Below are 27,940 nucleotides of genomic sequence, written 5' to 3'. Positions count from 1 at the left end.
TATAGACTAGACTATAGGCTAGACTAGAGACTAGACTATAGACTAGACTATAGACTAGACTATAGACTAGACTATAGACTAGACTATAGACTAGACTATAGACTAGACTATAGACTAGACTATAGACTAGACTATAGACTAGACTATAGACTAGACTATAGACTAGACTATAGACTAGACTATAGACTAGACTATAGACTAGACTATAGACTAGACTATAGACTAGACTATAGACTAGACTATAGACTAGACTATAGACTAGACTATAGACTAGACTATAGACTAGACTATAGACTAGACTATAGACTAGACTATAGACTAGACTATAGACTAGACTATAGACTAGACTATAGACTAGACTATAGACTAGACTATAGACTAGACTATAGACTAGACTATAGACTAGACTATAGACTAGACTATAGACTAGACTATAGACTAGACTATAGACTAGACTATAGACTAGACTATAGACTAGACTATAGACTAGACTATAGACTAGACTATAGACTAGACTATAGACTAGACTATAGACTAGACTATAGACTAGACTAGACTAGACTATAGACTAGACTACAGACTAGTCTATAGACTAGACTATAGACTAGACTATAGACTAGACTATAGACTAGACTATAGACTAGACTATAGACTAGACTATAGACTAGACTATAGACTAGACTATAGACTAGACTATAAACTAGACTATAGACTAGACTATAGACTAGACTATAGACTAGACTATAGACTAGACTATAGACTAGACTATAGACTAGAATATAGACTAGACTATAGACTAGACTATAGACTAGACTATAGACTAGACTATAGACTAGACTATAGACTAGACTATAGACTAGACTATAGACTAGACTATAGACTAGACTATAGACTAGACTATAAACTAGACTATAAAATAGACTATAGACTAGACTATAAAATAGACTATAGATTAGACTATAGACTAGACTATAGACTAGACTATAGACTAGACTACAGACTAGTCTAGTCTATGACTACAGACTAGTCTAGTCTATGACTATAGACTAGACTACAGACTAGACTATAGACTAGACTATAGACTAGACTATAGACTAGACTATAGACTAGACTATAGACTAGACTATAGACTAGACTATAGACTAGACTATAGACTAGACTATAGACTAGACTATAAACTAGACTATAGACTAGACTATAGACTAGACTATAGACTAGACTATAGACTAGACTATAGACTAGACTATAGACTAGACTATAGACTAGACTATAGACTAGACTATAGACTAGACTATAGACTAGACTATAGACTAGACTATAGACTAGACTATAGACTAGACTATAGACTAGACTATAGACTAGACTATAGACTAGACTATAAACTAGACTATAGACTAGACTATAGACTAGACTATAGACTAGACTATAGACTAGACTATAGACTAGACTATAGACTAGACTATAGACTAGACTATAGACTAGACTATAGACTAGACTATAGACTAGACTATAGACTAGACTATAGACTAGACTATAGACTAGACTATAGACTAGACTATAGACTAGACTATAGACTAGACTATAGACTAGACTATAGACTAGACTATAGACTAGACTATAGACTAGACTATAGACTAGACTATAGACTAGACTACTAGACTAAAACTAGACTATAAAATAGACTATAGACTAGACTATAAAATAGACTATAGACTAGAGACTAGAGACTATAGACTAGACTATAGACTAGACTATAGACTAGACTATAGACTAGACTATAGACTAGACTATAGACTAGACTATAGACTAGACTATAGACTAGACTATAGACTAGACTATAGACTATATACTAGACTATCTACTAAGACTATAGCCTTAGTCTTATAGACTGGACTGTAGTTTGAAATCATATTTTATTATAATTGCTTTTGCTTTTAATTTTTTATATTTTTTATAATTTGTATTACTTAATAAATTTCTGCTTTTAACTGTTATTAAAATGGTTCCCTCTTAACAATATTTGCTACCCTAAAATTATTGTATCTTTGCGCATCCAAACACAAACTTGTTAAAATGAATGAGCAGAACACAAATCTAATTTAATATATAATAGACTAGGGAAATTATTAAGCTATGAAGGAAAACATATACATACATATACGACCTTTTAATTTCTATGATATATTTAAGTTCATAAAGTTTAGCCAGCACAGTGGTGGGCACAAAGAGTGAGACTTTTGCAAAAATTTTACATAGTTTATTGTCTTTTTTTCGCTAGCAGTTGTAAATTTCGTATATGGTTACTGAATCGTGTGCGTGCAACTAAATTAACTCGGTCTGTGTTATATTTGTCTGCTGTTCACTGCTTTAGCTGCTTAATTTTGCTTTTATTATTATCTTTTAAGTAAAAGAGTCATTAAGAAGCTTATTTCTTAAAAGCTTGTTAAGTTTTATGCAAGGTTATTATAAAAATAATTAAAAATCACATTTAATTGCAAATATTTTTAAGGAAATTCAATTTGTAGGGGAGAGTTTTTTAAAAAAATTATTTTAGTTTTAAATTTTTCGCTTTAACTTTTAATATTTTTTTTACTTAATTGAAATATATAGTAGATTTTATTTTATTTCAACACACTTACCTGTTTCCATTCGACCTTGTCAATACCCTCTCCGCCAGTTTGTTCAATTGGTGGTCGTAAAATTGAAACATACTAGGAAATGAACAGGATCCCGAAAAAGGCAAACATAAAGGAAGTAGAGAAAAAAGTATAGAAATGTTTTTATTAGTATTATATAGAGTTATATTTGGTTAAATGTCTGCTTAAGGGTAATTGGAAGAGTATTTAAGAGGAACTAACAAACAACTACTACTAACACAGGTGGGAGAAAGCAAGAAGGAAAACAGTTAACTCCCCCATTTTTTTTATAAAGAATAATGAATAATGTTACTGAAAATAGTTGCTAAAAGTTATAAGGTGAAAATAGTGTATTTTCCTACCCCCCCTCCCCCTCCTCTTACTGGTTTTCCAAACATGAACATAAACACTATCATTATATAGTTTATTAGCTTTAATTTAGTGTGTGTAATGAAGTGCAAGACTACAAGTCATCATAAAAAGGAAGGGGCTACAGCAATGCTTGTTAAAGAAGGAGAATGTTTACAGGACTTGTTTTTTTTTTTTTGAGCAGAGAGAAGAAAATAAACAAGCAGTTAGTATTATACACTCAATAATGACAAGCGCTTATTTAAACTACAGTTAACTAAATTTAACTCTTTGTAAACAAACACTTACTTAAATACACATTTGGAATGATATTTGTGAAGTATGAACGGATGTTTTTTTAAGTGAGGAGATACTTATTGAGTTGTATTACAAATATGCTGCTGCTGCTCTTTTTCAAGGGGAAAGAAATGGAAACTAAATTGAAACTAAAATAAAGACACTTGCAAAAAAACTATAGAGAGTTTGTAATTAAAACGGCAAATTAAGTTTCGAAAAAAGGTTAATTTTGTTATATAAGTTAGATGTAAATATTCGCCTTTGCCGAGTCTTATATACTCTTCAGCATAGTAGCAGTAATTAAGCAACAACAAGAAGAAAACAACACAACTTTTTTGATAAAATTTTTCAGATTTTGAAGATTTTGGATCCTGAAGATATATTAAGTCTTCCGAATGGATTTCACAGGACACACATATGAACAGGACAGACAACCGCGACAGACAGACGGACATGGCTCAATCGACACAGCTATCTGTAAGGATCCAGAATACTCTAGAGATTGAGCAATTATACTATGCAAATTACAAACTGAATGGCAAACTTATAGTGACCCTTCTCTCGTGAAGGTTTCCTGAAGGTTTTCTACTAACTAACTAAACAGAACTAACAACTAACGAACGAACTAAAACTAACTAACTAACTAAACTAACTAACTAAGAACTAACTAACGAACTAACGAACGACCTGAACGCAACGAACGAACGAACGAAACGAACGAACGAACGAACGAACGAACGAACGAACGAACGAACGAACGAACGAACGAACGAACGAACGAACTAACGAACGAACGAAACGAACGAACGAAAGAACGAACGAACGAACGAACGAACGAACGAACGAACGAACGAACGAACGAAAGAACGAACGAACGAACGAACGAACGAACGAAAAGAACGAACGAACGAACGAACGAACGAACGAACGAACGAACGAACGAACGAACGAACGAACGAACGAACGAACGAACGAACGAAACGAACGAACGAACGAACGAACGAACGAACGAACGAAACGAACGAACGAACGAACGAACGAACGAACGAACGAACGAACGAACGAACGAACGAACGAACGAACGAACGAACGAACGAACGAAACGAACGAAAACGAACGAAGAACGAAAACGCGAACGAACGAACGAACGAACGAACGAACGAACGAAGAACGAACGAACAACGAACGAACGAACGAACGAACGAACGAACGAACGAACGAACGAACGAACGAACGAAAGAACGAACGAACGAACGAACGAACGAACGAACGAACGAACGAACGAACGAAAACGAACGAACGAACGAACACGAACGAAGAACGAACAACGAACGAACGAACGAACGAACGAACGAACGAACGAACGAACGAACAAACGAACGAACGAACGAACGAACGAACGAACGAACGAACGAACGAACGAACGAACGAAACGAACGAACGAACGAACGAACGAACGAACGAACGAACGAACGAAAACGAACGAAACGAACGAACGAACGAACGAACGAACGAACGAACGAACGAAAACGAACGAACGAACGAACGAACGAACGAACGAAAAACGAAAAAAAAACGAACGAACGAACGAACGAACGAACGAACGAACGAACGAACGAACGAACTAACGAACGAACGAACGAACGAACGAACGAACGAAAACGAAACGAACGAACGAACGAACGAACGAACGAACGAACGAACGAAACGAACGAACGAACGAACGAACGAACGAACGAACAAAGAACGAAAGAACGAACGAACGAACGAACGAACGAAACACGAACGAACGAACGAAGAACGAACGAACGAACGAACGCGAACAACTAACGAACGAACGAAACGAACGAAACGAACGAAACGAACGAACGAACTAACGAAAACTAACGAAAAACTAACAACGAACGAACGAACGAACGAACTAACTACAACTAACGAACGAACTAACGAACTAACGAACGAACTAAAACTAACTAACTAACTAACTAAACTAACTAACTAACTAACTAACTAACTAACTAACTAACTAACTAACTAACTAACTAACTAAACTAACTAACTAACTAACTAACTAACTAACTAACTAACTACTAACTAACTAAAAACTAACTAACGAACTAACTAACTAACTAACTAACTAACTAACTAACTAACTAACTAACTAAACGAACTAACTAACTACTAACTAACTAACTAACTAACTAACTAACTAACTAACTAACCTAACTACTAACTAACTAACTAACTAACTAACTAACTAACTAACTAACTAACTAACTAACTAACTAACTAACTAACTAACTACTAACTAACTAACTAACTAACTAAAACTAACTAACTAACTAACTAACTAAACTAACTAACTAACTAACAAACTAACTAACTTACTAACTAAACTAACTAACTACAGCCTAGTCTATAGTCTAGTAAATAGTCTAGTCTATAGTCTAGTCTATAGTCTAGTCTATAGTCTAGTCTATAGTCTAGTTTATAGTCTAGTCTATAGTCTAGTCTATAGTCTAGTCTATAGTCTAGTCTATAGTCTAGTCTATAGTCTAGTCTATAGTCTAGTCTATAGTCTAGTCTAGTCTATAGTCTAGTTTATAGTCTATTCTATAGTCTAGTCTAAAGTATAGTCTAGTCTGGTCCAGTCTAGTCTAGTCTATAGTATAGTCTAGTCTAGTCTAGTCCAGTCCAGTCTAGTCTAGTCTAGTCTAGTCTAGTCTAGTCTAGTCAAGTCTAGTCTATAGTCTAGTCTATAGTCTAGTCTATAGTCTAGTCTATAGTCTAGTCTATAGTCTAGTCTATAGTCTAGTCTATAGTCTAGTCTATAGTCTAGTCTATAGTCTAGTCTATAGTCTAGTCTATAGTCTAGTCTATAGTCTAGTCTATAGTCTAGTCTATAGTCTAGTCTATAGTCTAGTCTATAGTCTAGTCTATAGTCTAGTCTATAGTCTAGTCTATAGTCTAGTCTATAGTCTAGTCTATAGTCTTGTCTATAGTCTAGTCTACAATCTAGTCTATAGTCTAGTCTGTAGCCTTGTCCTATATGAAATATAGTTAGAAATCAAAAAATTTCTTTAAAAATTCAAACATTTTAAAAATTCAAAACATTTCAAATTATTTTCCATAAAACAAAGACCTTCAATACTTTTTACTTTATTACTTTTTGTTAAATAATAAGAAAATTTTCATATTTTACTTTAATTGACAATGTAACAGCAAAGTAAACATTTAAAGAAAACAGGTAAGGAATAAGAAATGTAAAAATATTATAAAGCAAATAAACTGAAAATATATTATAGATTATTCTTTCTATACAAGTACATTTCATGGTAATTTATGTTAACAGACAATCATGTTTGTTCATGTTTTTCAGTGGGTTTTTTGAAGTTACTTTTGCTTGTGTTAATTTTAAGTTAACAACCCTCTGGAATAAAACCTTTCTAGCTGTTATTGACATTTACATTAATAATTCATATTCTTTTTTTTCTATAAATATTTACATTTGCTAAAAATAATAAACAAACACTTTCAGTAATTAATAATCAATAGATTTTATAAAAAAATTATTTATTTTCAATTAAAGCCTTTAATAAATGATTGATTTGTGGTTTAAAATATTATGGTTATGTTGCAAAGTAGTAAGAATCCAAAAAAATTATTTATGCTAAAAGTTAAATAATTTAATGGAACTTAATTAATTAAACAAACAAAAGATTGTTTTTTGTTTGTCTTTATTCTAACAATTTATTGATTGACAATAAAAGCAAGAAGAAGAAAAATATACTAACGATTTTACAAACCAATGAATTGTAACAAATTTAGCAAAACTGCAAATGAATATTGAAAAGAAAAGCCAGAAATATAAAGACTGACAGACAGACAGACGGAAAGACGGACAGATGGAAGGACGGACTGTAGCAGGGATGCATGGTCTAACTGATGGACATGGACAGGGTTGAAAACAATGATTAAATATGTATATTTATACAAGTATTAAATAAAGAGTAAAACTACAACATTGTTATACAAATAAAGATAGAAAGAAAGAAAAAAAATGAATTTAAAATATCTATATTTGAGACAAAAGACATTAATGAAAGCCAAAGGAGTGTAGCACCATTGGTTGGTAAATAATTTGAAAGAAAAGTTACCAGAAACTTTGAATTTTATAAAATTTTACAAATTTTTTATGCAAAAAAGCATTGTATAGTAATATCTACATTGTTTACATAAGCTAGAGGATGGTTTTACATTATTTACACAATTGTTTACATTTTGTCAAGAATTGTAAATATGAATATTTTTGTATAAAATTGTATGTAAATTGTAAAATATTAGTATTTAACGCTTTCTTGCTATATTTACATATTTTACATGAAGTAAACAATGTAACATTTTTGAAAGAAATTTATAGTTCTTCTGCTTTCTTCAATAATAATTGTCTACATTTTACAACTTTTGTGTCAATTACTTATTTATGACATTGTTTACACAATTCATACATTGTTTACATTTTGTCAAGAATTGAAAAAATTAATATTTTTGTAAAAAATTTTAATTATATTGTAAAATATTACTATTTAATGGATTTTTTCTATTATTTACATACTTTACATGAGGTAAACAATGTAAAATCTATGAATTTTAAAGGAAATTTATAGTTCTTCAGTTTCCTTCAATAACAATTGTCTAAATTTTTCACCTTTTTTGTCAATTACTCATTTATGACATTGTTTACACAATTCTTTACATTGTTTACGTTTTGTCAAGAATTGTAAAATTCATTATTTTTCCATTAAATTTCATCTAAATTGTAAAATTTTGGTATTTTACACATTTTTGCTATTATTTACACTTACTTTACATGAGGTAAACAATGTAAAATCTTTAAATTTTAAAGGAATTTTATACTTTTTCAGTTTTCTTCAATAATAATTGTCTAAATTTGACACATTTTTTTTCAATACTTTTTTATGACATTGTTTACACAATTCTTTACATTGTTTACATTTTGCCAAGAATTGTAAAATTCATTATTTTTCCATAAAATTTCATCTAAATTGTAAAATATTAGTATTTTACGCAGTTTTGCTATTATTTACACTTACTTTACATGAGGTAAACAATGTGAAATTGTTAAATTTTAAAGGAAATTTATAGTTTTTCATCTTTTTTCAATAATAATTGTCTAAATGTTTCACCTTTTTTGTCAATTACTCATTTATGTCATTGTATACACAATTCTTTACATTATTTACATATTGTCAAGAATTGTAAAATTCATTATTTTCCATAAAATGACATATAAATTGTAAAACTTTGGTATTTTACATATTTTTGCTATTATTTACACTTAGTTTACATGAGGTAAACAATTGTAAAATTGTTAAATTTTAAAGGAAATTTATAGTTTTTCAGTTTTTTTTTTCAATAATAATTGTCTACATTTTACACCTTTTGTGTCAATTACTCATTTATGAAATGTTTACACAATTATTTACATTGTTTACATTTTGTCAAGAATTGCAAAATTTACTATTTTACCATAAAAATTCAAATAAAGTGTAAAATAAAAGTGTTTTACACATTTTTGCTAATATTTACACTTACTTACATGAGGTAAACAATGTAAAATCTTTAAATTTTAAAGGAATTTATAGTTTTTTAGGTTTTTGTCAATAATAATTGTTGAAATGTTAACCTTTTTTTGAGAATTACTCATTAATTACATTGTTTACACAATTCTTTACATTGTTTACATTTTGTCAAGAATTATAAAATTAAGCATTTTTTCAATAAAACTTCATTAGAATGTTGAAATTTGGTTTTTAGAAACATTTCCGACTTTATTTACATTGTTTACATAAGGTAAACAATTGCATAACTTTGAGATTAAAGGGAATTTTATGATTTTTTTTAATAAATTTGGTTTTTTATTAATATTTACATTGTTTACTTAAGGTAAAGTACTAAAAATGTTGTGTAGTTTTAAGGAAAAATAGTACTTTAAAAAGTACTTAATTATCCCTCAGTTTTTACCAATTTTTCTTTCAAATTCTTATTAATTTGAAGCAATAAGAAGACAAAAGAAAATTGTACTGTACACACAAAAGAAATGTGATAAATATCTGTTAAATATAAAAAACCAAAAGAAAAAAGTCTGAGTTTAATAATAAATGGCGTCAATGAACCCTATTAAAGTAGTAAACAAGCTATCTATAGATTTAAAACAGGACGAAACCCCAAAAAAAAAAGGAAAAAGAAAATATAATGAAAATGATTGTAACTCTTTGTAAGACAGACATAAAGAACTATTCAACCATAACACTGAAAAACACACCTTATTTACTCAACCGTACTATACTACGCACTTATCTACCTTTTTTAATAAAAATAAAGTTTAAAAAGTTACAATATTTACAACTGAATACCAATACAAATATAAAAAAGGAAATTTTACATTTTTTAATTCCACTCTCCTCATTAAAGTAAATAAAATTTATTTACTTTAATGTTTTTTTCTTGTAACACTTACCTTGCCACGATCAAGACTTTTAATTAAATCCAAATTGGTTGTATCGGATATACCACCGTGCACCACCAATACACGACTATTAATAACAGTGCCCAATGGCAGCCAACGATACACCTCATCAATGAGTTTAAGTAATTTCGTTGAATTGCGCTGTTGTCATCAGTATCATCAACATCAGCAGCAGCAAAACATATCATTATTATCAGTGACAACAGCATTACCAATGCGCCAATTTAACAAAAAAGGGTGGAGTAGATGAAAAAAGAAAAAACATTTTAAATATATTTTAATTACAGCTTTTCAGTTACGCTTTTCCTTTATTTACCTTGTATTTCTGTTGAACTTCTCTTATGAAACCGTAACGTGCATTCATTACTGAATCCTCATGATTGCCACGATTAAGGAAAACTCCATTGGGAAAGGCTAAGAACAGGCTAGCAGTAAGAGAAATACTTCCAAGCCCTTTTTGCCACGATCCACAAGTCACCATTGAATATATAGGGATTTTCGGAAGATGGCAGACCGTTCTGTAAAGGACAGGAGAAATGTTTCTTTAAAAAGTTTCCTTCAAAAAAAGTTTCTTAAGAAAGCTTTCTTACAGAAATGTTTCTTTAGAAAGATTTCTTATAGAAAAGTTTCTTTATATAGTTTCTTTTGAAAGTTTTCTTTAGAAAGGTTTCTTATAGAAAAGTTTCTTTAGAATGTTTTCTTATAGACAACTTTCTTAACAAAGCTTTATTATACAAAATTTCTTTAGAAAGCTTCTTCAGAAAGTTTTCTTATAGAATAACTTCTTTTCAAAGTTTTCTTCTATAAAAGTTTCTTGAGAAAGTTTCTTATAGAAAATATTTATTAGAAAGCTTTCTTCTATAAAAGTTTCTTTATCGAGTTTTTTATAGAAACGTTTTCTTTATAAAGTTTCTTATAGCAAAGTATTCTACAGAAAGTTTTCTTCTTAAAAAGCTTCTTTATAAAGTTTTCTTCAAAAAGTTTCTTTTAAAAAGTTTTATTTTACAAAAGTTTATCCAGAAAATGTTCTTATGGAGAAGTTTCTTTTGAAAATTTTCATCTAGAAACGTTTCTTTAAAAAGTTTTTTCTAGAAAAGTTCCTTTAAAAAGTTTTCTTTTAGAAAAGTTTCTTTAGAAAGTTTCCTTCTAGAAAAGTTTCTTTAGAGAGTTTTCTTCTTTAGAAGGTTGTCTTCTAGAAAAGTTTCTTTAGAAAGTTTTCTTCTATAAAAGTTTCTTGAGAAGTTTTCTTCTAGAAAAGTTTCCTTAGAAAGTTTTCTACTATAAAAGTGTCTTTAGAAAGTTTTCTTCTAGAAAAAGCTTCTTTAGAAAGTTTTCTTCTAGAAAAGTTTCTTTACAACGTTTTCTGCTATAAAAGTGTCTTTAGAAAGTTTTCTACTATAAAAGTGTCTTTAGAAAGTTTTCTTCTAGATAAAGTTTCTTTAGAAAGTTTTCCTCTAGAAAAGTTTCTTTAGGAAGTTTTGTTATAGAAAAGTTTTATTCTATAAAAGTTTATTTAGAAAGTTTTCTTCTAGAGAAGTTTCTTTAGAAAGTTTTCTTATAGAAAATTTTCTTTTAAAAAGTTTTTTCTACAAAAGTTTCTTTAGAAAGTTTTCGAATGGAAAAGTTTATTTAGATAGTTTTCTTCTATAAAGTTTCTTAAGAAAGTTTTCTTAAAGAAAAGTTTCCTTAAAAGTTTTGTTATAGAAAAGTTTTATTCTAGAAAAGTTTTTTAGAATGTTTCTCTAGAAAACTTTTTTCTGGAAAAGTTTTTATCAGAATGTTTTCATGTTTAGAAATTTCTTTATAGCAAAGTTTCTTTAGAAAGTTTTCTAATAGAAAGGTTTCTTTACAAAGTTTTTTTCTAAAGAAGTTTCTTTAGAAAATTTTCCTCTGAAAAAAGCTTTTTTTTTAGAATGATTACGTATAGGACAATTTTCAGAAAGTTTTCTTATAGAAAAGATAGTTTAAAAAGTTTTATTATAGAAAAGATAGATTAGAAAGTTTTCTTATAAAAAGTTTCTTTAGAAAGTTTCATTATAGAAAAGTTTTCTCTAGTAAGTTTTCTTTAGAAAGTTTTCTTACAGAAAAGTTTTCTTAGAAAATCTTCTTTGGAAAGTTTTTTTATAGAAAAGTTTCTTTAGAAATTTTCATATAGAAAAGTTCGATATTAAAAAGTTTTCATCTAGAAAATTTTTCTATATATATATTTTTTCCATAGAGCTTTCTTTTTAAAAAGTTTTTCTTTTAAAAAAATTCCAAAACTCACCTTATAAAACACCACCAACAGATCATCCCAATTTGCCATGCAAATCACCACAGATGGTTATCTGTTTGGAAATGGCGGTAGAGGCCGTATTTAAATTTGGCAAAGTGCGTAGCTTTATAGCAGCTTCTTTTAAAATAGCGCCCACATAGCGAGCATGAAGACGATTTGACTGGAAGTGGAATAAAAAATATTTGGGTAATATGTATTTTGGTTATATGGTACAAATTTTTGCAAGTGTCTTTAAAAACTTACCCTTTTCTTACGAAACAAATCTATTAGAGTATCAATATCTTTTTTAGTTAATGGAAATTTAATTTGTGGCCCTTTTATATCTGGCACCCGAAACACTATCATATTCCTCATGATAATCGGATTCATCGGAATATTGGAATCAAATTGATCTGGAAAATAATGAAATTTCATAATGGAACTAGCAAAAGACCTTAAAGAACTTTTAAAAGTACTTTAAAATGTATCTTTAAAAGGTCCTTAAAATACCCTTTTAATGAAATTTGAAAGGAAAACTTACCTATCGAAGATTGCTTGTGAGGAAGCTAGAGAGCCACCTCTTTGGGCAGCAGCATTTGGAATGTGTGTTAATAAAGCGTTTAAAGAAATTGTTAAAGCTGTAAAGAAAATAACAAAAAGAAACATAAATTTATTGTATTTTTAAATAAACAATGAAATGAGTAAACTTAAAATTCAGACAAAACAACATCCTCCTCTTGGGAACTAAGCTTTTTTAAAACAATTAATTAAAACCAACTTAACAATTTGGTTTGCTGCTTCTTTTCTCCAAAAACAAATTAGCAAAAAGGTCATTTTATAAAAGCTGCATGCAAATTTGCAGTTTTTACAAACAATGATCCACGAAAAACACTGAACTATAGAAACAAACCTCAAACAAATTGCAAGCAACAACGTGTTTTTCTGAAATGCCAAGGAAACCCCATAAGAACTCCGTATTATGAAATGAATGGGTTGTGACGTATTAAGTTTAATGTGTAGAAATTTGAAATGGACAAAAGAAACAAAAGTGGTTGACATCAGACCAATTAGCAGGAACATTTTATATAAGGGGCAGGAGAAAAGAGGGAAGAAGAGGAAGGGGGAGAGAAGGAAACGGAAGGGGAAAGGAAAGGGAAACAGGGGGAAAAGGGGAGGGGGGCAGGAAGAAAGGACGAGGGAGACAGACAAGGAAAAACGGGAAAGGAAGGCCAAAAAGCACAAAGGGAAAGAGAACGAACGAACGAACGAACCGAACGAAGAAAAGAACGAACGAACGAACGAACGAACGAACCGAAGAAACGAACGAACGAACGAACAAGAACGAACGAAAGAACGAACGAACGAACGAAGAACGAAAAAGAACGAACGAACGAACGAACGAACGAACGAACGAAAGCGAACGAACGAAGAACGAACGAAGAACGAAGAAGAACGAACGAACGAACGAACGAAGAACGAAACGAACGAACGAACGAACGAACGAACGAACGAACTAACGAACGAACGAAACGAACGAACGAACATAACGAACGAACGAACGAACGAACGAACGAACGAAACGAACGAAACTAAACGAACTAACGAACGAACGAACGAACGAACGAACGAACGAACGAACGAAACGAACTAACGAAGACCGAACGAACGAACGAACGAACGAAACGAACGAACGAAGAACGAACGGAACGAACGGAAGAACGAACGAAACGAACGAACACGAACGACGAACGAAACGAAACGAACGAACGAAAGAACGAACGAACGAACTAACGAAACGAACGAACGAACGACGAACGAACGAACGAACGAACGAACGAACGAACGAACGAACGAACGAACGAACGAACGAACGAACGAACGAACGAAACGAACGAAAACGAACGAACGAAACGAACGAAACGAACGAACGAACGCACGAACGAACGAACGAACGAACGAACGAACGAAGAACGAACGAACGAACGAACGAACGAACGAACGACGAACGAACGAAACGAACGAACGAACGAACGAACGAACGAACGAACGAAACGAACTAACGAACGACGAACGAACGAACGAACGAACGAATATCGAACTAAAACTAACTAACGAAACTAACTAACTAACTACTAAACTAACTAACTAACTAACTAACTAAAACTAACTACTAACTAACTAACTAACTAACTAACTAACTAACTAACTAACTAACTAACTAACTAACTAACTAACTAACTACTATAACTAACTAACTAACTAACTAAACTAACTAACTAACTAACTAACAACTAACTAACTAACGAACTAACTAACTAACTACAACTAACTAACTAACTAACTAACAACTAACTAACTACACTAACTAACGAACTACAACTAACTATAAACTAACTAACTAACTAACTAACTAACTAACTAACTAACTAACTAAAATAACTAACTAACAACTAACTAACTAACTAACTAACTACTAACTAAACTAACTACTAACTAACTAACAAATAACTAACTAACAACTAACTAACTAACTAACTAACTAACTAACTAACGAACTAACTAACTACTAACTAACTAACTAACGAACTAACTAACTAACTAACTAACTACCTACCTACCTACCTACCTATACTAACTAAACTAACTAACTAACTACCTAACTAACTACTAACTAACTAACTAACTAACTAACTAGCTAACTAACTAACTAACTAGCTAACTAACTAACTTAAAGTTTCCTTAAAGAAAAGTTTCTTAGAAAATTCTATCATCAAAAAGTTTCTATATTTGCTTATGGAAAAGCTTCTTAAGAAAGTTTTCTTATAGAAAAGTTTTCTTATGGAAAAGTATTTTAATAGAAAAGTTTTCTTCTAAAGTTTTCTCAGAAAAGTTTTCTTATAGAAAAGCTTTTTTTTATAAAAAGTTTCTTGAGAAAGTCTTTAGAAATTTTCCTTATAAAAGTTTCTTTAGAACTTTTTTATAGGAAATATTCTTTAGAAAGTTTTCTGTTAGAAAAGCTTTCATAAAAAAAAGCTCTTTTTAAAGTTTTCTTATAGAAACATTTCTTTAGAAAGTTTTTTATGGAAAAGTTTCGTTAAAAAGTTTTCTTACAGAAAAGATTTTTTAGAAAGTATTCCAATAGAAATGTTCCTTTAGAAAGTTTTCTTATAGAAAATTTCTTTAGAAAGTGTTTGTATAAAAAAGTTTTCTTTAGACATTTTTCTTATAGAAAAGTTAGCTTAGAAAGTTTCTTTTGAAAGTTTTTTTTTAAAAGTTTTTCTTAAAGAAAAGTTTCTTGAGAAAGTTTGTATAAAAATGTTTCTTTAGACATTTTTCTTATAGAAAAGTTTGCTTAGAAAGTTTTCTTATAGAAAGTTTTTTTTAAAAAGTTTTTCTTAAAGAAAAGTTTCTTGAGAAAGTTTTTTTTTTTCGAAAGTTTCCTTTACGAAAAGTTTCATTTAGAAAAGTTTCTTTAGAAAGTGTTCTTACAGAGAAAAACTTTTCTGTTAGAAAATTTTAGAAACTTTTCTTTAGATAGCAATCCTAGAGAATAGTTTCTTTAGAAGGTATTCTTACAGAAAAGTGTTCTATAGAAAGCATTCTTATAGAAAAGTTTCGTTAGAAAGTTTTCTTAGAGAAAAATTTCTTTTTGCTATTTTTCTTAAAGAAATGTTTCTTATAGAAAAGTGTGTTAGATAGTTTTCTTATAAAAGAGTTTCTTTTGAAAGTTTTCTTATTGAAACGTTTTTTTTAGAAAATTTCTTTAGAAAGTTTTCTTTTAGAAAAGATTATTTGGAAAGTTTGTTATAGAAAAATATCTTTAGAAAGTATTCTTTTAGAAAAGTTTTTTGAGAAAATTTTCTTTTATTAAAGTTTCTTTTAGAAAGGTTTATTTTAGAAAAGTTTCTTAAGAAAGTTTTTCTTATAGAGAAGAAGATTTTCTTATAGAAAAGTTTCTTTAGATAGCATCCTAGAGAATAGTTTCATTAGAAGGTATTCTTTATGGAAAAGTTTCTTTGTAGAGTTTCTTATAGAAAAGTTTCTTCAGAAAGCTTTCTTCTAGAAAAATTTTCTTGAGAAAGTTTTCTTATAGAAAGGTTTCTTAGAGAAAGCTTTTCTTATAGAAAGGTTTCTCGAGAAAGCTTTCTTATAGAAAAGTTTTTTTATGAGTTTTCTTCTAGAAAAGTTTTTTTCAGAAAGTTTTCTTATAAAAAAAAATATTCCTTAAAATGCAATTTTTTTTAAAGTTATATGCCATTTCTTTTAAACATTCCATATAATCGAACAGATTTCCATTTATAACAGTTCATTACCAAAAATGTCTTACAATCTAAATAAATTCCTTTTAAAGTGGGTAATTTTTTGTCAAGACAGCAAAAATTACCTCTAATTTTCTTTTATAAATGAGCCCTTTTCTTTAATAACAAGCCATAAATAAGAATGTAATATTTAAGGAGTTTAAAAATTTATAAGAAAAAAAAAACTGCAGACAAACCTTTTTTTTTGGGGGAGGGGGGAATAAAATTTTTGCTGAAATTTTATAAATGTTGGCAAAATATGTATGTTACAACATGACGGCTCGTGGCTCGTCTTGTGTATATATTTTTGGTATCACTTTTGTTATGATTCTTACAATTTATTTGCTGCAAATTGTTTTTTAAAACATTTTTTTTAGAAAGGTCATTTGTGTTGAAGAAAAAAACTGAAAGAAATTGTACGAAATTCAGAAATACACGCAAGTTTTAGCAAAAAATGTGTTTTTTTGTGATTTCTTTTGCTTTCGTGTTGTTATTTTTTGACATTTCATGAAATTTTCCACTTATTTGTTTCATTTTTTTTTTTGGGGCAAAATTAGTAAAAGTAGGGAATGGTTATAATAATTTTTTTTACAAATGTTTTATTATTTACAATCAAACAAAAAAATTACATGTTTTTTGGGGGCAATTTGTAGAACAGTCAAGAGATTTTGTTTTGCTGCAAATTTGATTAAAAATTTTATAGATTATTGAAAACTTTTGAATTTTTTTTTTTTTCAAAAATGTTCAAACTTTGCTTGCTTGTAAGTAAAAATTATATTCAGAAAATTTAAATATTTTATATTATTCTGAAAGCTATTTTAAGATCTTTCAAATAGTGTAAAAAGTTTTACGTTTTTTGAAAATTTTCCAAATTTTTTATACATTTAAAATTTTGTCTAAAATTGTCTTTGATTTAATACCAGCAAAGTTTGTTTAATTATTTTTAAATAATTATATTAACGAATTTTAAAAATCTTTTCTGTTATTGATAGCTTAAGTCTTGGTGTTTAAAATTAAAAAAAAAAATTTAAGGTTTTTTAAATTTTGTGAAATTTTGAAGATTTTAAAAAAAAAATCCATTTTTTTTTTTCAAAATTTTTTTTCTAAATATGAAATTTAACAAATATTTATATTAAAAAATTGCCACGTTTTGTTTATTTTTAAAGCTTATCTAAAAAACCTTTCAAATTTTAAAAAAATTATTTCCATTTTTTTTAAAATTTTCTAAATTTTGAAAGAAAAACTGGATTTTGTCTCTAAAAATATTAAAAGAACTATACTCAAGGGTTAATATTACCAAAACCAAAATTCTAAATAAACAATTACACTTATTTATATTTTCCTAAAACCCTCAACAGCTCAGTTTACCAATATTGACTATTGAAGCTTTAAAAGTGCGTCTTGAAACTAATACATATAGTAAAAGCAAATGTTTATACACAATTTTTCTAAATATTCAATAAAACCCTTTTCTAACACACTACTAACTCACCTCCACTTTGATCTTGTTCACCGGCATATTCTAAATTCGTAAATATGGACCAGGTGTAGCGTCGTCTGATTTCCATGCGCGCATTATGACGTCTATACCAACGTTGTATAAGTAAAGCCGCCTTCATAGCTAAAAGAAGAAAGAGAAAAAATCCCAAAAAAACAACATTAGAAAAAAGGTTTAATTTAAATTAATGACCAAAAAACTTTTTAAACATTTTCATAATTTTTATGTAAATTTAACATAAAAAATGCATTAAACAAATTAAAAAGTTACCATTACACTTAATTGTTTATTGGGGTTTAGGAAAAAATATTAATAATATAAAATAAAAAGAAATTAGAAAATTTTGCAACCTTTTTTATAAGAGTATTAGCCAAAGGAAATTGATTTCTTTTGACTGCTACGGCCTCTTTTTTTTTACTTAAGAGATTAAAAGGAAATGAGTTTTAAAGTTAAAAAGATTTTGTTGATATTTCTTTTAAGGTTCAAAAGTATTTTGGAAGGCTAAGTGAAGCTTTATTAAATGTTGTTTATATAAATGAGAATAAACAAAATGAAAAGTTGTCTGGCTAATGTGGGATCAAATTTACTTTTCATAGGTGCATTAAGAACTACGCTTTATGTTATTAGATGATCGAAGTATAGAACAGATCGAAATATAATGTAAGGGTTCAAACGTTTACTGGCTAGCTAATGATTAAAGCTCAATCAAAGCTTACCAGAAGCTGCAGATGAAAGCTTGTAAACTACTTTGCAAATATCGAAGTTCAAAATGTCTGCAAAACGACAGGAAAAGCCTGCAATAGAAGTTATGAACAAAGTTACGGCTGAAGCTTTTAAGTGACAGCTGCAAGAACTGCACACGAAGCTTTCAGAATTGCGTAGAATAGTGGAATATGAACTTTTAAAAGTGCAGAATGTTAGTTTTAAAAGACATAACTAACTAACTAACTAACTAACTAACTAACTAACTAAGTAACTAACTAACACGAACTAACGAACGAACAACGAACGAACTAACTAACGAACGAACGAACCGAACGTAACGAACGAACGAACGAACGAACGAAACGAACGAAGAACGAACGAAACGAACGAACGAAAGAACGAAACGAACGAAACGAACGAACGAACGAACGAACGAAACGAAACGAACGAACGAAAAGAACGAACGAACGAACGAACGAACGAACGAACAACGAACGAACGAAACGAACGAACGAACGAACGAACGAACGAACGAACGAAAGAACGAACGAACGAACGAACGAACGAACGAACGAACGAACGAACGAACGAACGAACGAACGAACGAAGAACGAACGAAACGAAACGAACGAAACGAACGAACGAACGAACGAACGAACGAAACGAACGAACGAACGAACGAACGAAACGAACGAACGAACAAGAACGAACGAACGAAAGAACGAACGAACGAACGAACGAAAACGAACGAAAGAAACGAACGAACGAACGAACGAACGACGAACGAACGAAACGAAACGAACGAACGAACGAAACGAACGAACGAACGAACGAACGAACGAACGAACGAACGAACGAACGAACGAACGAACGAACGAAAACGAACGAACGAACGAACGAACGACGAACGAAAGAACGAACGAACGAACGAAACGAACGAACGAACGAACGAAACAAGAACGAACGAACGAACAACAACAACGAAAGAACGAACGAACGAACGAACGAACGAACGAACGAACGAACGAACGACGAACGAACGAACGAAAGAACGAACGAACGAAACGAACGAACGAACGAACGAACGAACGAACGAACGAACGAACGAAACGAACGAAAAGAACGAACGAACGAACGACGAACGAACGAAAGAACGAACGAACGAACGAACGAACGAACGAACGAAACGAACGAACGAACGAACGAACGAACGAAACGAACGAACGAACGAACGAACGAACGAACGAACGAACGAACGAACGAACGAAAACGAACGAACGAACGAACGAAAACAACGAACGAACGAACGAACGAAAACGAACGAACGAACGAAACGAACGAACGAACGAACGAACGAACGAACGAACTAACGAACGAACGAAACGAAAACGAACGAACGAACGAACGAACGAACAACGAACGAACGAAGAACGAACGAACGAACGAACGAACGAAACGAACAAGAACGAAAAAAGAACGAACTAACGACTAACTAACTAACTAACGAAAACAACAACTAACTAACTAACTAACTAAAAACTAACTAACTAACTAACTAACTAACTAACTAACTAACTAACTAACTAACTAACTAACTAACTAACTAACTAACTAACTAACTAACTAACTAACTAACTAAACTAACTAACTAACTAACTAACTACTAACTAACTAACTAACTAACTAACTAACTAACTAACTAACTAACTAACTAACTAACTAACTAACTAACTAACTAACTAACTAACTAACTAACTTCCAGGAAAAAGCTTGTAGAAAAAAGCTTTTCTTTAGAAAGCTTGCTCAAAGTTTAATTTTACAGAAAAATTTCTTCGAAATGTTTTTTTTAGAAAAACCACGTTTACAAGCTTTGTTTAGAAAGCTTTTTTTAAGAAAAGTTCTTAAAACGTTTTGTTCTAGATAAGCTTTTTGAGAAAGTTTTCTTTCAGAAGAGTTGCTTGAAAAAGTTTTTTATAGAAAAATTTTTTGAGAAGGTTTTCTTCTAGAAAAGTTTTTGAGAAACTTTTCTTCTAGAAAATTTATTGAGCAAGTTTTCATCTAGAAAAGTTTATTTATAAAATTTTCTTCTAAAGAACTTTCTTGAAAAAGTTCACTTCTCGAAAAGGTTATTGAGAAAGTTTTTTTCCAGAAAAGTATCTTGAGAAATTTTTCTTATATTTGAGAAAGTTTGCTTCTACTACTAAAGTATCTTGAGAAGGGTTTCTTTTATAAAAGTTTCTTGAGAAGGGTTTCTTTTATAAAAGTTTCTTTAGAAAGATTTCTTCTAGAAAAGTTTCTTGGAGAAGTTTTCTTCTAGAGGAGTTTTTTAAGAAAGTTTTCTTCCAGAAAAGTTTCTTGAGAAAGCTTTCTTTCAGAAAAATTTCTTGAGAAAGTTTTCTTCCTGAAAATAAATAGGTTCTGGAAAAAGTTTTCTTTTAGAAAAGTTTCCTGAGCAAGTTCTTTTCACAAAAGTTTCTTGAGAGATATTTCTCTCTTCTAGAAAAGTTTCTTAAGAAAATTTTCTTTCAAAAAAATTCTTGAGAAAGTTTTCATCTAGCAAAGTTTCTTGAGAAAGTTGTATTCTAGAGAAGTTTCTTGAAAAAGGATTTCGTCTAGAAAAGTTTCTTGAGAAGGGTTTCTTTCTAGAGAGAGTTTTCTCTCTAGCAAAGTTTTTTGAGAAAGTTTTCTTCCAGTAAAGTTTCTTAAATAGGGTTTCGTCTAGAAAAGTACCTTTAGAAAGTTTTCTTATAGAAAAGTTGAGGAAGTTTCTTGACAAAGCTTTCACCTAGAAATTTTCTTATTATAGAAATTTTTATACAATTCATTTGGCTTAAGAGTTCATACACTTTAAAATTTTGTGCTATATTTAAACAAAATTAATATAATTTATAAATTTGTCATGCTTTAATAGGTCATTTAGACGTCTGTTAAATTTTTATGTAGAAAAATAGTATATAAAAGCTTAATTATAAATCTACTCAAAAAATATATTATTTAGTAAGAAAAAATGTTTGTCAATCAGAAAAAAAGAATAAAGTTTGTTGACTTTTTTGGGAAAAAAATTTTTTTATAGAAATTTTCAACTAAAAAATGTTCTCTTAAATGTTTAAACAAACTTTTGTTGTTGTTGAAAAATTCCAAAATTTTTCTTTTATAATTTATATTTGGTTGACATTTATTATTTGCAATCTATCTGTATGTACAATTTTTGTTCATATTCTTTGTCATTTTGTGTCATAAAATTTTATTACATTCATGAATTTTTTATTAACATAAGTTTGAATTAAACAAAAAAATTGTATTTTTTCTTCTTCTTTTTTCGTTGACCATTCATACAAAAACTTCCTTTGACATTTGGGGGATCATTTAATATTAATACTTTGTTGTCATATAATTTAACTAGCAATTTTATAGATTAATTTTATACTGCAACAATTATTATAAAAAATGACATTTGTAAAGTATAAAAAAATATTTATTATTTTTGTTTGAGGTAAAATGTAAAATATTTTACACCAATAAAAACTCAAGGTAAAACAAATAAAAATTTATTTAAATAGCAACAAAATAAGCAAAAAAATATAAATAACTATAAATTTTAAAATAAAACAAAGAAAATCCGTTTTAAAACACAAACAAATGTGAAACTTAAATATAACGTAAAAAAGCTTTTTTCAAATGCTATAATCCCTCATATAACTTAAAGCTCTTTTTAGATTTTATACATACTTTGTATTGGATCTAAAGATTTCTCTTCTTTTGGCTGTAAACAACCCATCATTTTGAAATTGTTTTTCAATTTATCCAATAAAGTTGGTTGAGTTTTCGTCTCCATTCAGGAAAATTACTAACACGCAGTGTATTACCAAAAACAAGGATTTTACAACAAATGTGGTAATAATTTTTTTTTTATAATTTTGTTTAGAAAGTCCTTTTTCTTGGATTTACCCCCTTGACCAAATAAGATTTGTCACGTTTTACTTGTGAGACGTGTCAGTTGCTAAGCAGCAGCTTTTTTTCAAGTTTCTGTGTAAATAATTTATTAGCTTTTCTTGTTTTTTTTTTATGGAGTTAAGAAATCTCTTAGGAATGTTTAGTTTAGTTTCAGTCACAAATTTATCATTTGGATTTTATAATTTTTTCAATTTATTTTACATTTGTTACAAACTTTGTAGAAAGTTTTTTCTTGAGAATTTTATTTTAAAAGAAATTTATTAAATTTAAAAAAGTTTCTTAAATTTAAGTAAATTGCTAGAAAACAAGTAAAGAAACAAGCTTCAATTGAAACTTTAAGAAAATGTCTTTGGCAAACCTACAGAAGCTGCCAAATAGATGCCAGAAAATCTTATATTAAAGCTTAGTAAAAATCATTTACAAAAGACTTATGATTAAAGCTTTTTGTTAAACAGGGTTATTAATTTCGTTTAAAGCTTTAAAAATATTACTACACCCAAGCTTAAAGCTTTTATTTCGCTTTCGATTAAAGCTTTTAAAACACCACTACCACCAAGATCCATGCCAAAAGCTTTTATTTAACTATCAAATGATGAAGCTTTAAAAACATTACTACACCCAAGCTTAAAGCTTTTTTTTCCACCAAGACCCATGCTTAAAGCTTTTATTTCATTATCAAATGATGAAGCTTTAAAAACATTACTACACCCAAGATTAAACCTTTCATTTAGCCTTCGATTAAAGCTTTTAAAACACCACTACCACCAGACCCATGCTTAAAGCTTTTATTTCACTATCAAATGATATTTAAAAAAACTAAGTTAGAGCTTTCACCAGACAACAAAAAGATCTGCATTTATTGATAGTCATATGAAGATTTCCGTATAAAGTCTTAAGCTTTTAAAAAACTTCAAAAATACTTCAACTTTTATCTAAAGAATGTTGTACGCTTACACATTTCAAAGCACTTTAAAAAGATCTAGATTGAAGCTTTTTAAATACTACAAAAATATCAAAACTGGAACTTTCAGCGATCTACAAAAATAAGCTTTAAAAAGTACTGATCTAGACCTTAGTTTAAAGCTTACAAACCACTACATAAAGACCTACAATAGAAGCTTTTGAAAGACTTGCAAAACATCTAACATTGAAACTTTTAACAAACTATCGACAGATATAGAATTGGAACAACATTTTTTAAAAGCTTCTTTAAAAAGTTTTCCTACAGAAAAATTTCGTTAGAAAGAGAAGTTTCTTTAAAATGATTTCATATAGAAAAGTTTCTTTAAAAAGTTTTTTCTTAACGAAAAGTTTCTTTAAAAAGTTTTCTTATCGAAAAGTCTCTTTAAAAAGTTTTTTTCTAGAAAAGTTCCTTTTGAAAGTTTTCTTCTAGAAAAGTTGCTTTAGAAAACTATCTTCTAGAAAGTTACTTCAGAAAGTTTTCTTCTAAGTAAGTTTCTTTAGAAAGTTTTCTTCTATAAAAGTTTCTTCAGAAAGTTTTGTTATACATAAGTTTCTTCAGAAAGTTTTCTTCTAAGAAAGATTCCTGAAAAAGTTTTCTTCTAGAAAAGTTTCTTTTGGAAGTTTTCTTCTAGAAAAGTTTTATTGGAAGTTTTTCTTCTTAAAAAAATTCCTTAAAAAGTTTTTTTCTAGAAAAGTTTCTTTAGAAAGATTTCATATATAAAAATTTCTTTAGAAAGTTTTGTTATACAAAAGTTTCTTAAGAAAATATTCTTCTAGAAGAGTTGCTTTAGAAAATTATCTTCTAAAAAAGTTTCTTGAGAAAGTTTTCTTCTGAACAAGTTTCTTTACAAAGTTTTCTTCTATAAATGTTTCATTAGAAAGTTTTCTTATAGAAACGTAGCTTCAGAAAGTTTTTTTTCTAAGAAAGATTACTGAAAAAGTTTTCTTAGAAAGTTTTTTTCTAGAAAAGTGTCTTTAAAAAGTTTTCTTCTAGAAAACTTTCTTCTAGAAAAGTTCCTTTACAAAGTTTTCTTCTACAAAAGTTTCTTCAAAAAGTTTTCTTCTACAAAAGTTCCTTTTCTTCCAGAAAAGTTTCTTAAGAAAGTTTTCTTCTCGAAAAGTTTTCTTTTAGAAAAGTAGCTTTAGAAAGTTTTCTTCCAGAAAATTTCTTAAAAAAGTTTTCATCTAGAAAAGTTCCTTTCAAAAGTTTAAAAAGTTTTCTTCTAGAAAAGTTTCTTTAGAAATTTTTCTTCTAGAAAAGTTTCTTCTATAAAGTTTTCTTTACGAAAAGGTTCCTTTAAAAAATTTTCTTTTAAAAAAGTTTCTTTTATAAAGTTTACTTATAAAAAAGTTTCTTAAAAAAGCTTTGTCATAGAAAAGCATCTTTATTGTTTCTAATAAAGTTTCTTGAGAAAGAAAGTTTTGTTATAGAAAAGTTTCTTTAGAAAGTTTTCTTATAAAAAAGTTCCTTTGGACAGTTTTCTTTTAGAAAAGTTTCTTATAAAAAGCTTTGTTATGAAAAAGCCTTTTTAAAAAGTTTTCTTTAAGAAAAGTTTTCTTCCAAGCAACTTCCTTGAGAAAGTTTTCTTCTAGAAATGTTTCTTTAGAAAGTTTTCTTATAGAAAAATTTTCTTTTTAGAGAGAGCTGTGTCTAAAGCTTTTAAGGAACTAATTTTGATAGTAGAGATTTTAAAACACCTTTGTGTTAAACTTTTAAAGATCTACAAAGATTTTTAAAGCTTCAATGATTAAAGCAAAATGCTAGATTTTTTACAAATCCTAAGATTAAAGCTGTCGGAAAGGAAAGACTTTTCTATTGAAAGTTTTCAAATTTCTAAAGGATCTTTGTTTCATAAAGCTGCCAAAATACTAATAATTACTTTTTAGAAGAAGAGCTTACGTTTAAAGCTTTTAATTAACTACCTAAAGACCTGTAGTAATACTTGGTGTTCGAAACGGGTTATCAGCCAGTCTAGCGGTATTTTTGAACTATCTCATTAGACCATTGACTCTAAACATTGTCGCTAAAGATGTGTTGATATATACTTTTAGCTAAAAGCAAATGTTAAATGTCCCACGTTTGTTTGGCGTGTTTCGTATATAGTAAATCACTTGCCAATTGTTTTATCGAATTTAAATAGATTTATTTTTAAATATTTTGATAAAACAAATTAAAGCTATTTATAAGAATTCGTACAAAAATGTAAACAGAAACGCCCTTTTTTTTGAAAAAAAAATCTGTCAAAGAAAAATTTATTTTGAAAATTTGTTAAAGTTTTTTTATTAGAAAATTAGAGAAATTCTTCTGAAGAAAATTATTTAAATTTTTTTAAGAAAACTTTTTTTAATAAATTGACAAATGGTGTTAATTTTTGTTAATTTTTTTTTTTTGTTGATTAGTTAAATATTAGTAATTTATATGTTTTTTTTTTTTTTTTTTGTATTAATGATGAAGTTAATAGCACAATTAAGGAGTTTTTCTTTAGTTTTCTTTCACCACCAACCCATGTATAGACGTTTTTTTCTTGAAATCATACACAATTTTAATCACAATATTTTCTATCTTCTGCTCTATTGATTTTAATTTATTGAAAAAATTTTTATTTGTTCTTTTATTTTTCCTTTTTTTAAAACGTAAACGGTTTAAAAAACACAACCAACGCGTTCAATATTTAACATTAAACTGTTTTTCGTTAAATAGTTTTTTTTTTCAAAATACACCTTTATATATTTCTTTCCAACATTTTTCAACGGATTTGTGGTCATTAGACTTAAGGTTAACAAGTGTTTATACTATATAGACAATAGGTATAAACAAATAGACAGTGTGTAATATTAAATTAAAGGAAGGGGGGAGTGTTGTAAATAAATATAATAATTATTAATTAATTAGTAACAGTCGCTATCATTAGCATTTCTCTTAAAAAAAGCTTTTTTTTAAGCTAACATAAACTTTAGTTAAGAAAACTTATTAGTTTTATATTAAGAATTTTTAGATGTTTTAAATATCATCACTATTTTTGCTTAAACTCGATATAACCCAGTTTAACTAAACTCCAGTTAAGTAAGTTTTTTCACAAATTCTAATTTGTTTTCCTTTAAAACTATCAAATATAATGTTATTTTTGTAAAATTTTGTTTTTTTTGTCTTTTAAACTTAGTTTAACTAAGTTAATATATTGAAAGTCCGCCGGGAGCTTCAAGCTCCCCAGATGAAAGCCCGCACTTTATCCCCAGAATGTTCAGATGAATATTAAAATAATTTGAGCAAAATTTTAAGAATCAATTTCTATTAGTTTCCCAGATAAACGAAATTTTAATATGGGAGGTGCAAAGGTCCCCATTGAAAGTCCGTCCGTTATACTCTAAATGTTCAGATGAATGTCAAATATCTTCAAGTAAAATTTGAAGATTCTAGCTGTAATATTTTCTCAGATATACGAATTTTTCTATTTAATTCATTTGGGGGCTACAAACCCACCCCCCCACCCTCCAACATTTCCTCCAAAATGTTCAGATGCATATTTAAGTTCTTCGAGCAAAATTTGAAGAATTTAGTTCCTTTAGTTTCCCAGATAAACGAATTTTTATATTTAATTAATATGGGAGGAACCGCTCTCCTCATGGTTAGTCCGCCAATATATTACCAAAAATGTTTAAATGGATGTTAATATTATTCGTGTAAAATTTTAAGATTCTAACTGTAATAGTTTCCAAGAAAAACAAATTTTTGTATTTGATATATATGGGAAGTGCCACGCCCCCTAATGCTAGTCCGCCTACTTTTTGTCCTAAATAATCATATTGACACTAAAGTGGCTACGACAACATTTTGAGGACTCTAACTGTTATATTATCTGAAATATACGCATTTCATATTTTCTTAATATGGGCGTGGCACCCCGCCCACTTGGAATTTCTAAATAAAAAGTAGCCCATTATCTATTCCAGACATGCACGAATACGCTGTGAAAGAAAATCCGTTCAGCCGCTTAGTAGTCTATAACGTTCAAACATACAAACAAACACAAATTCATTTTTATATATATAGAAGATAGATAGAAGATAGATATATAGAAGATAAGCTTTTTGGATTTTTAAACTTAGTTTAAACACGTTTAGATAAACTTCACCTCACAAACAATATTTGTGTCATATTTAGAATTATTCAAAGATTTCAAATCTATCAATTTTTTCACTTAAACTGATCAAAATTAAGTTTAACTAAACTCCAGTTAACATAGTTTTTTCATAGTATCAGCATTATTTTAGTTTAAGAATCATAGTCCTAACAATATTTTGTTTAAAAATATCATTTTCGTTCTTTAAACTTCATTTAACTGGACTTTTATAAACTTCAGTTTAGAAATATCGATTGAATTAGATTCACTATCTAACAAACTTTTCAAATCCACAACTTTTTTCACTTAAACTCGT

At 28.9% G+C, this 27,940-nt stretch overlaps 1 protein-coding gene across 1 annotated transcript; it reads right to left on the bottom strand.

The window, feature by feature from the left end:
• Positions 1-2,639: 2,639 nt before the first annotated feature.
• LOC119614100 (serine/threonine-protein phosphatase rdgC-like) lies at positions 2,640-26,217 on the bottom strand (the record flags this gene model as incomplete). Its single annotated transcript, XM_037970194.1, is given in 12 exon segments — positions 2,640-2,711; positions 9,823-9,972; positions 10,148-10,260; positions 10,263-10,304; positions 10,307-10,349; positions 12,098-12,124; positions 12,126-12,266; positions 12,350-12,498; positions 12,664-12,723; positions 17,876-18,004; positions 22,316-22,771; positions 26,008-26,217. Coding segments are annotated over 11 exon segments (1,032 nt in total), but the record flags the coding sequence as incomplete, so codon positions are not given.
• Positions 26,218-27,940: the final 1,723 nt, after the last annotated feature.

This window comes from Lucilia sericata, unplaced genomic scaffold (assembly GCF_015586225.1).
Source record: "Lucilia sericata isolate MDLA Ls3-8-SP2 unplaced genomic scaffold, ASM1558622v1 Contig002583F_arrow, whole genome shotgun sequence".
Lineage (NCBI taxonomy): Eukaryota > Metazoa > Arthropoda > Insecta > Diptera > Calliphoridae > Lucilia > Lucilia sericata.
Note: the sequence above shows the minus strand (reverse complement) of the source record. Positions and strands in the feature narration are given on the sequence as shown.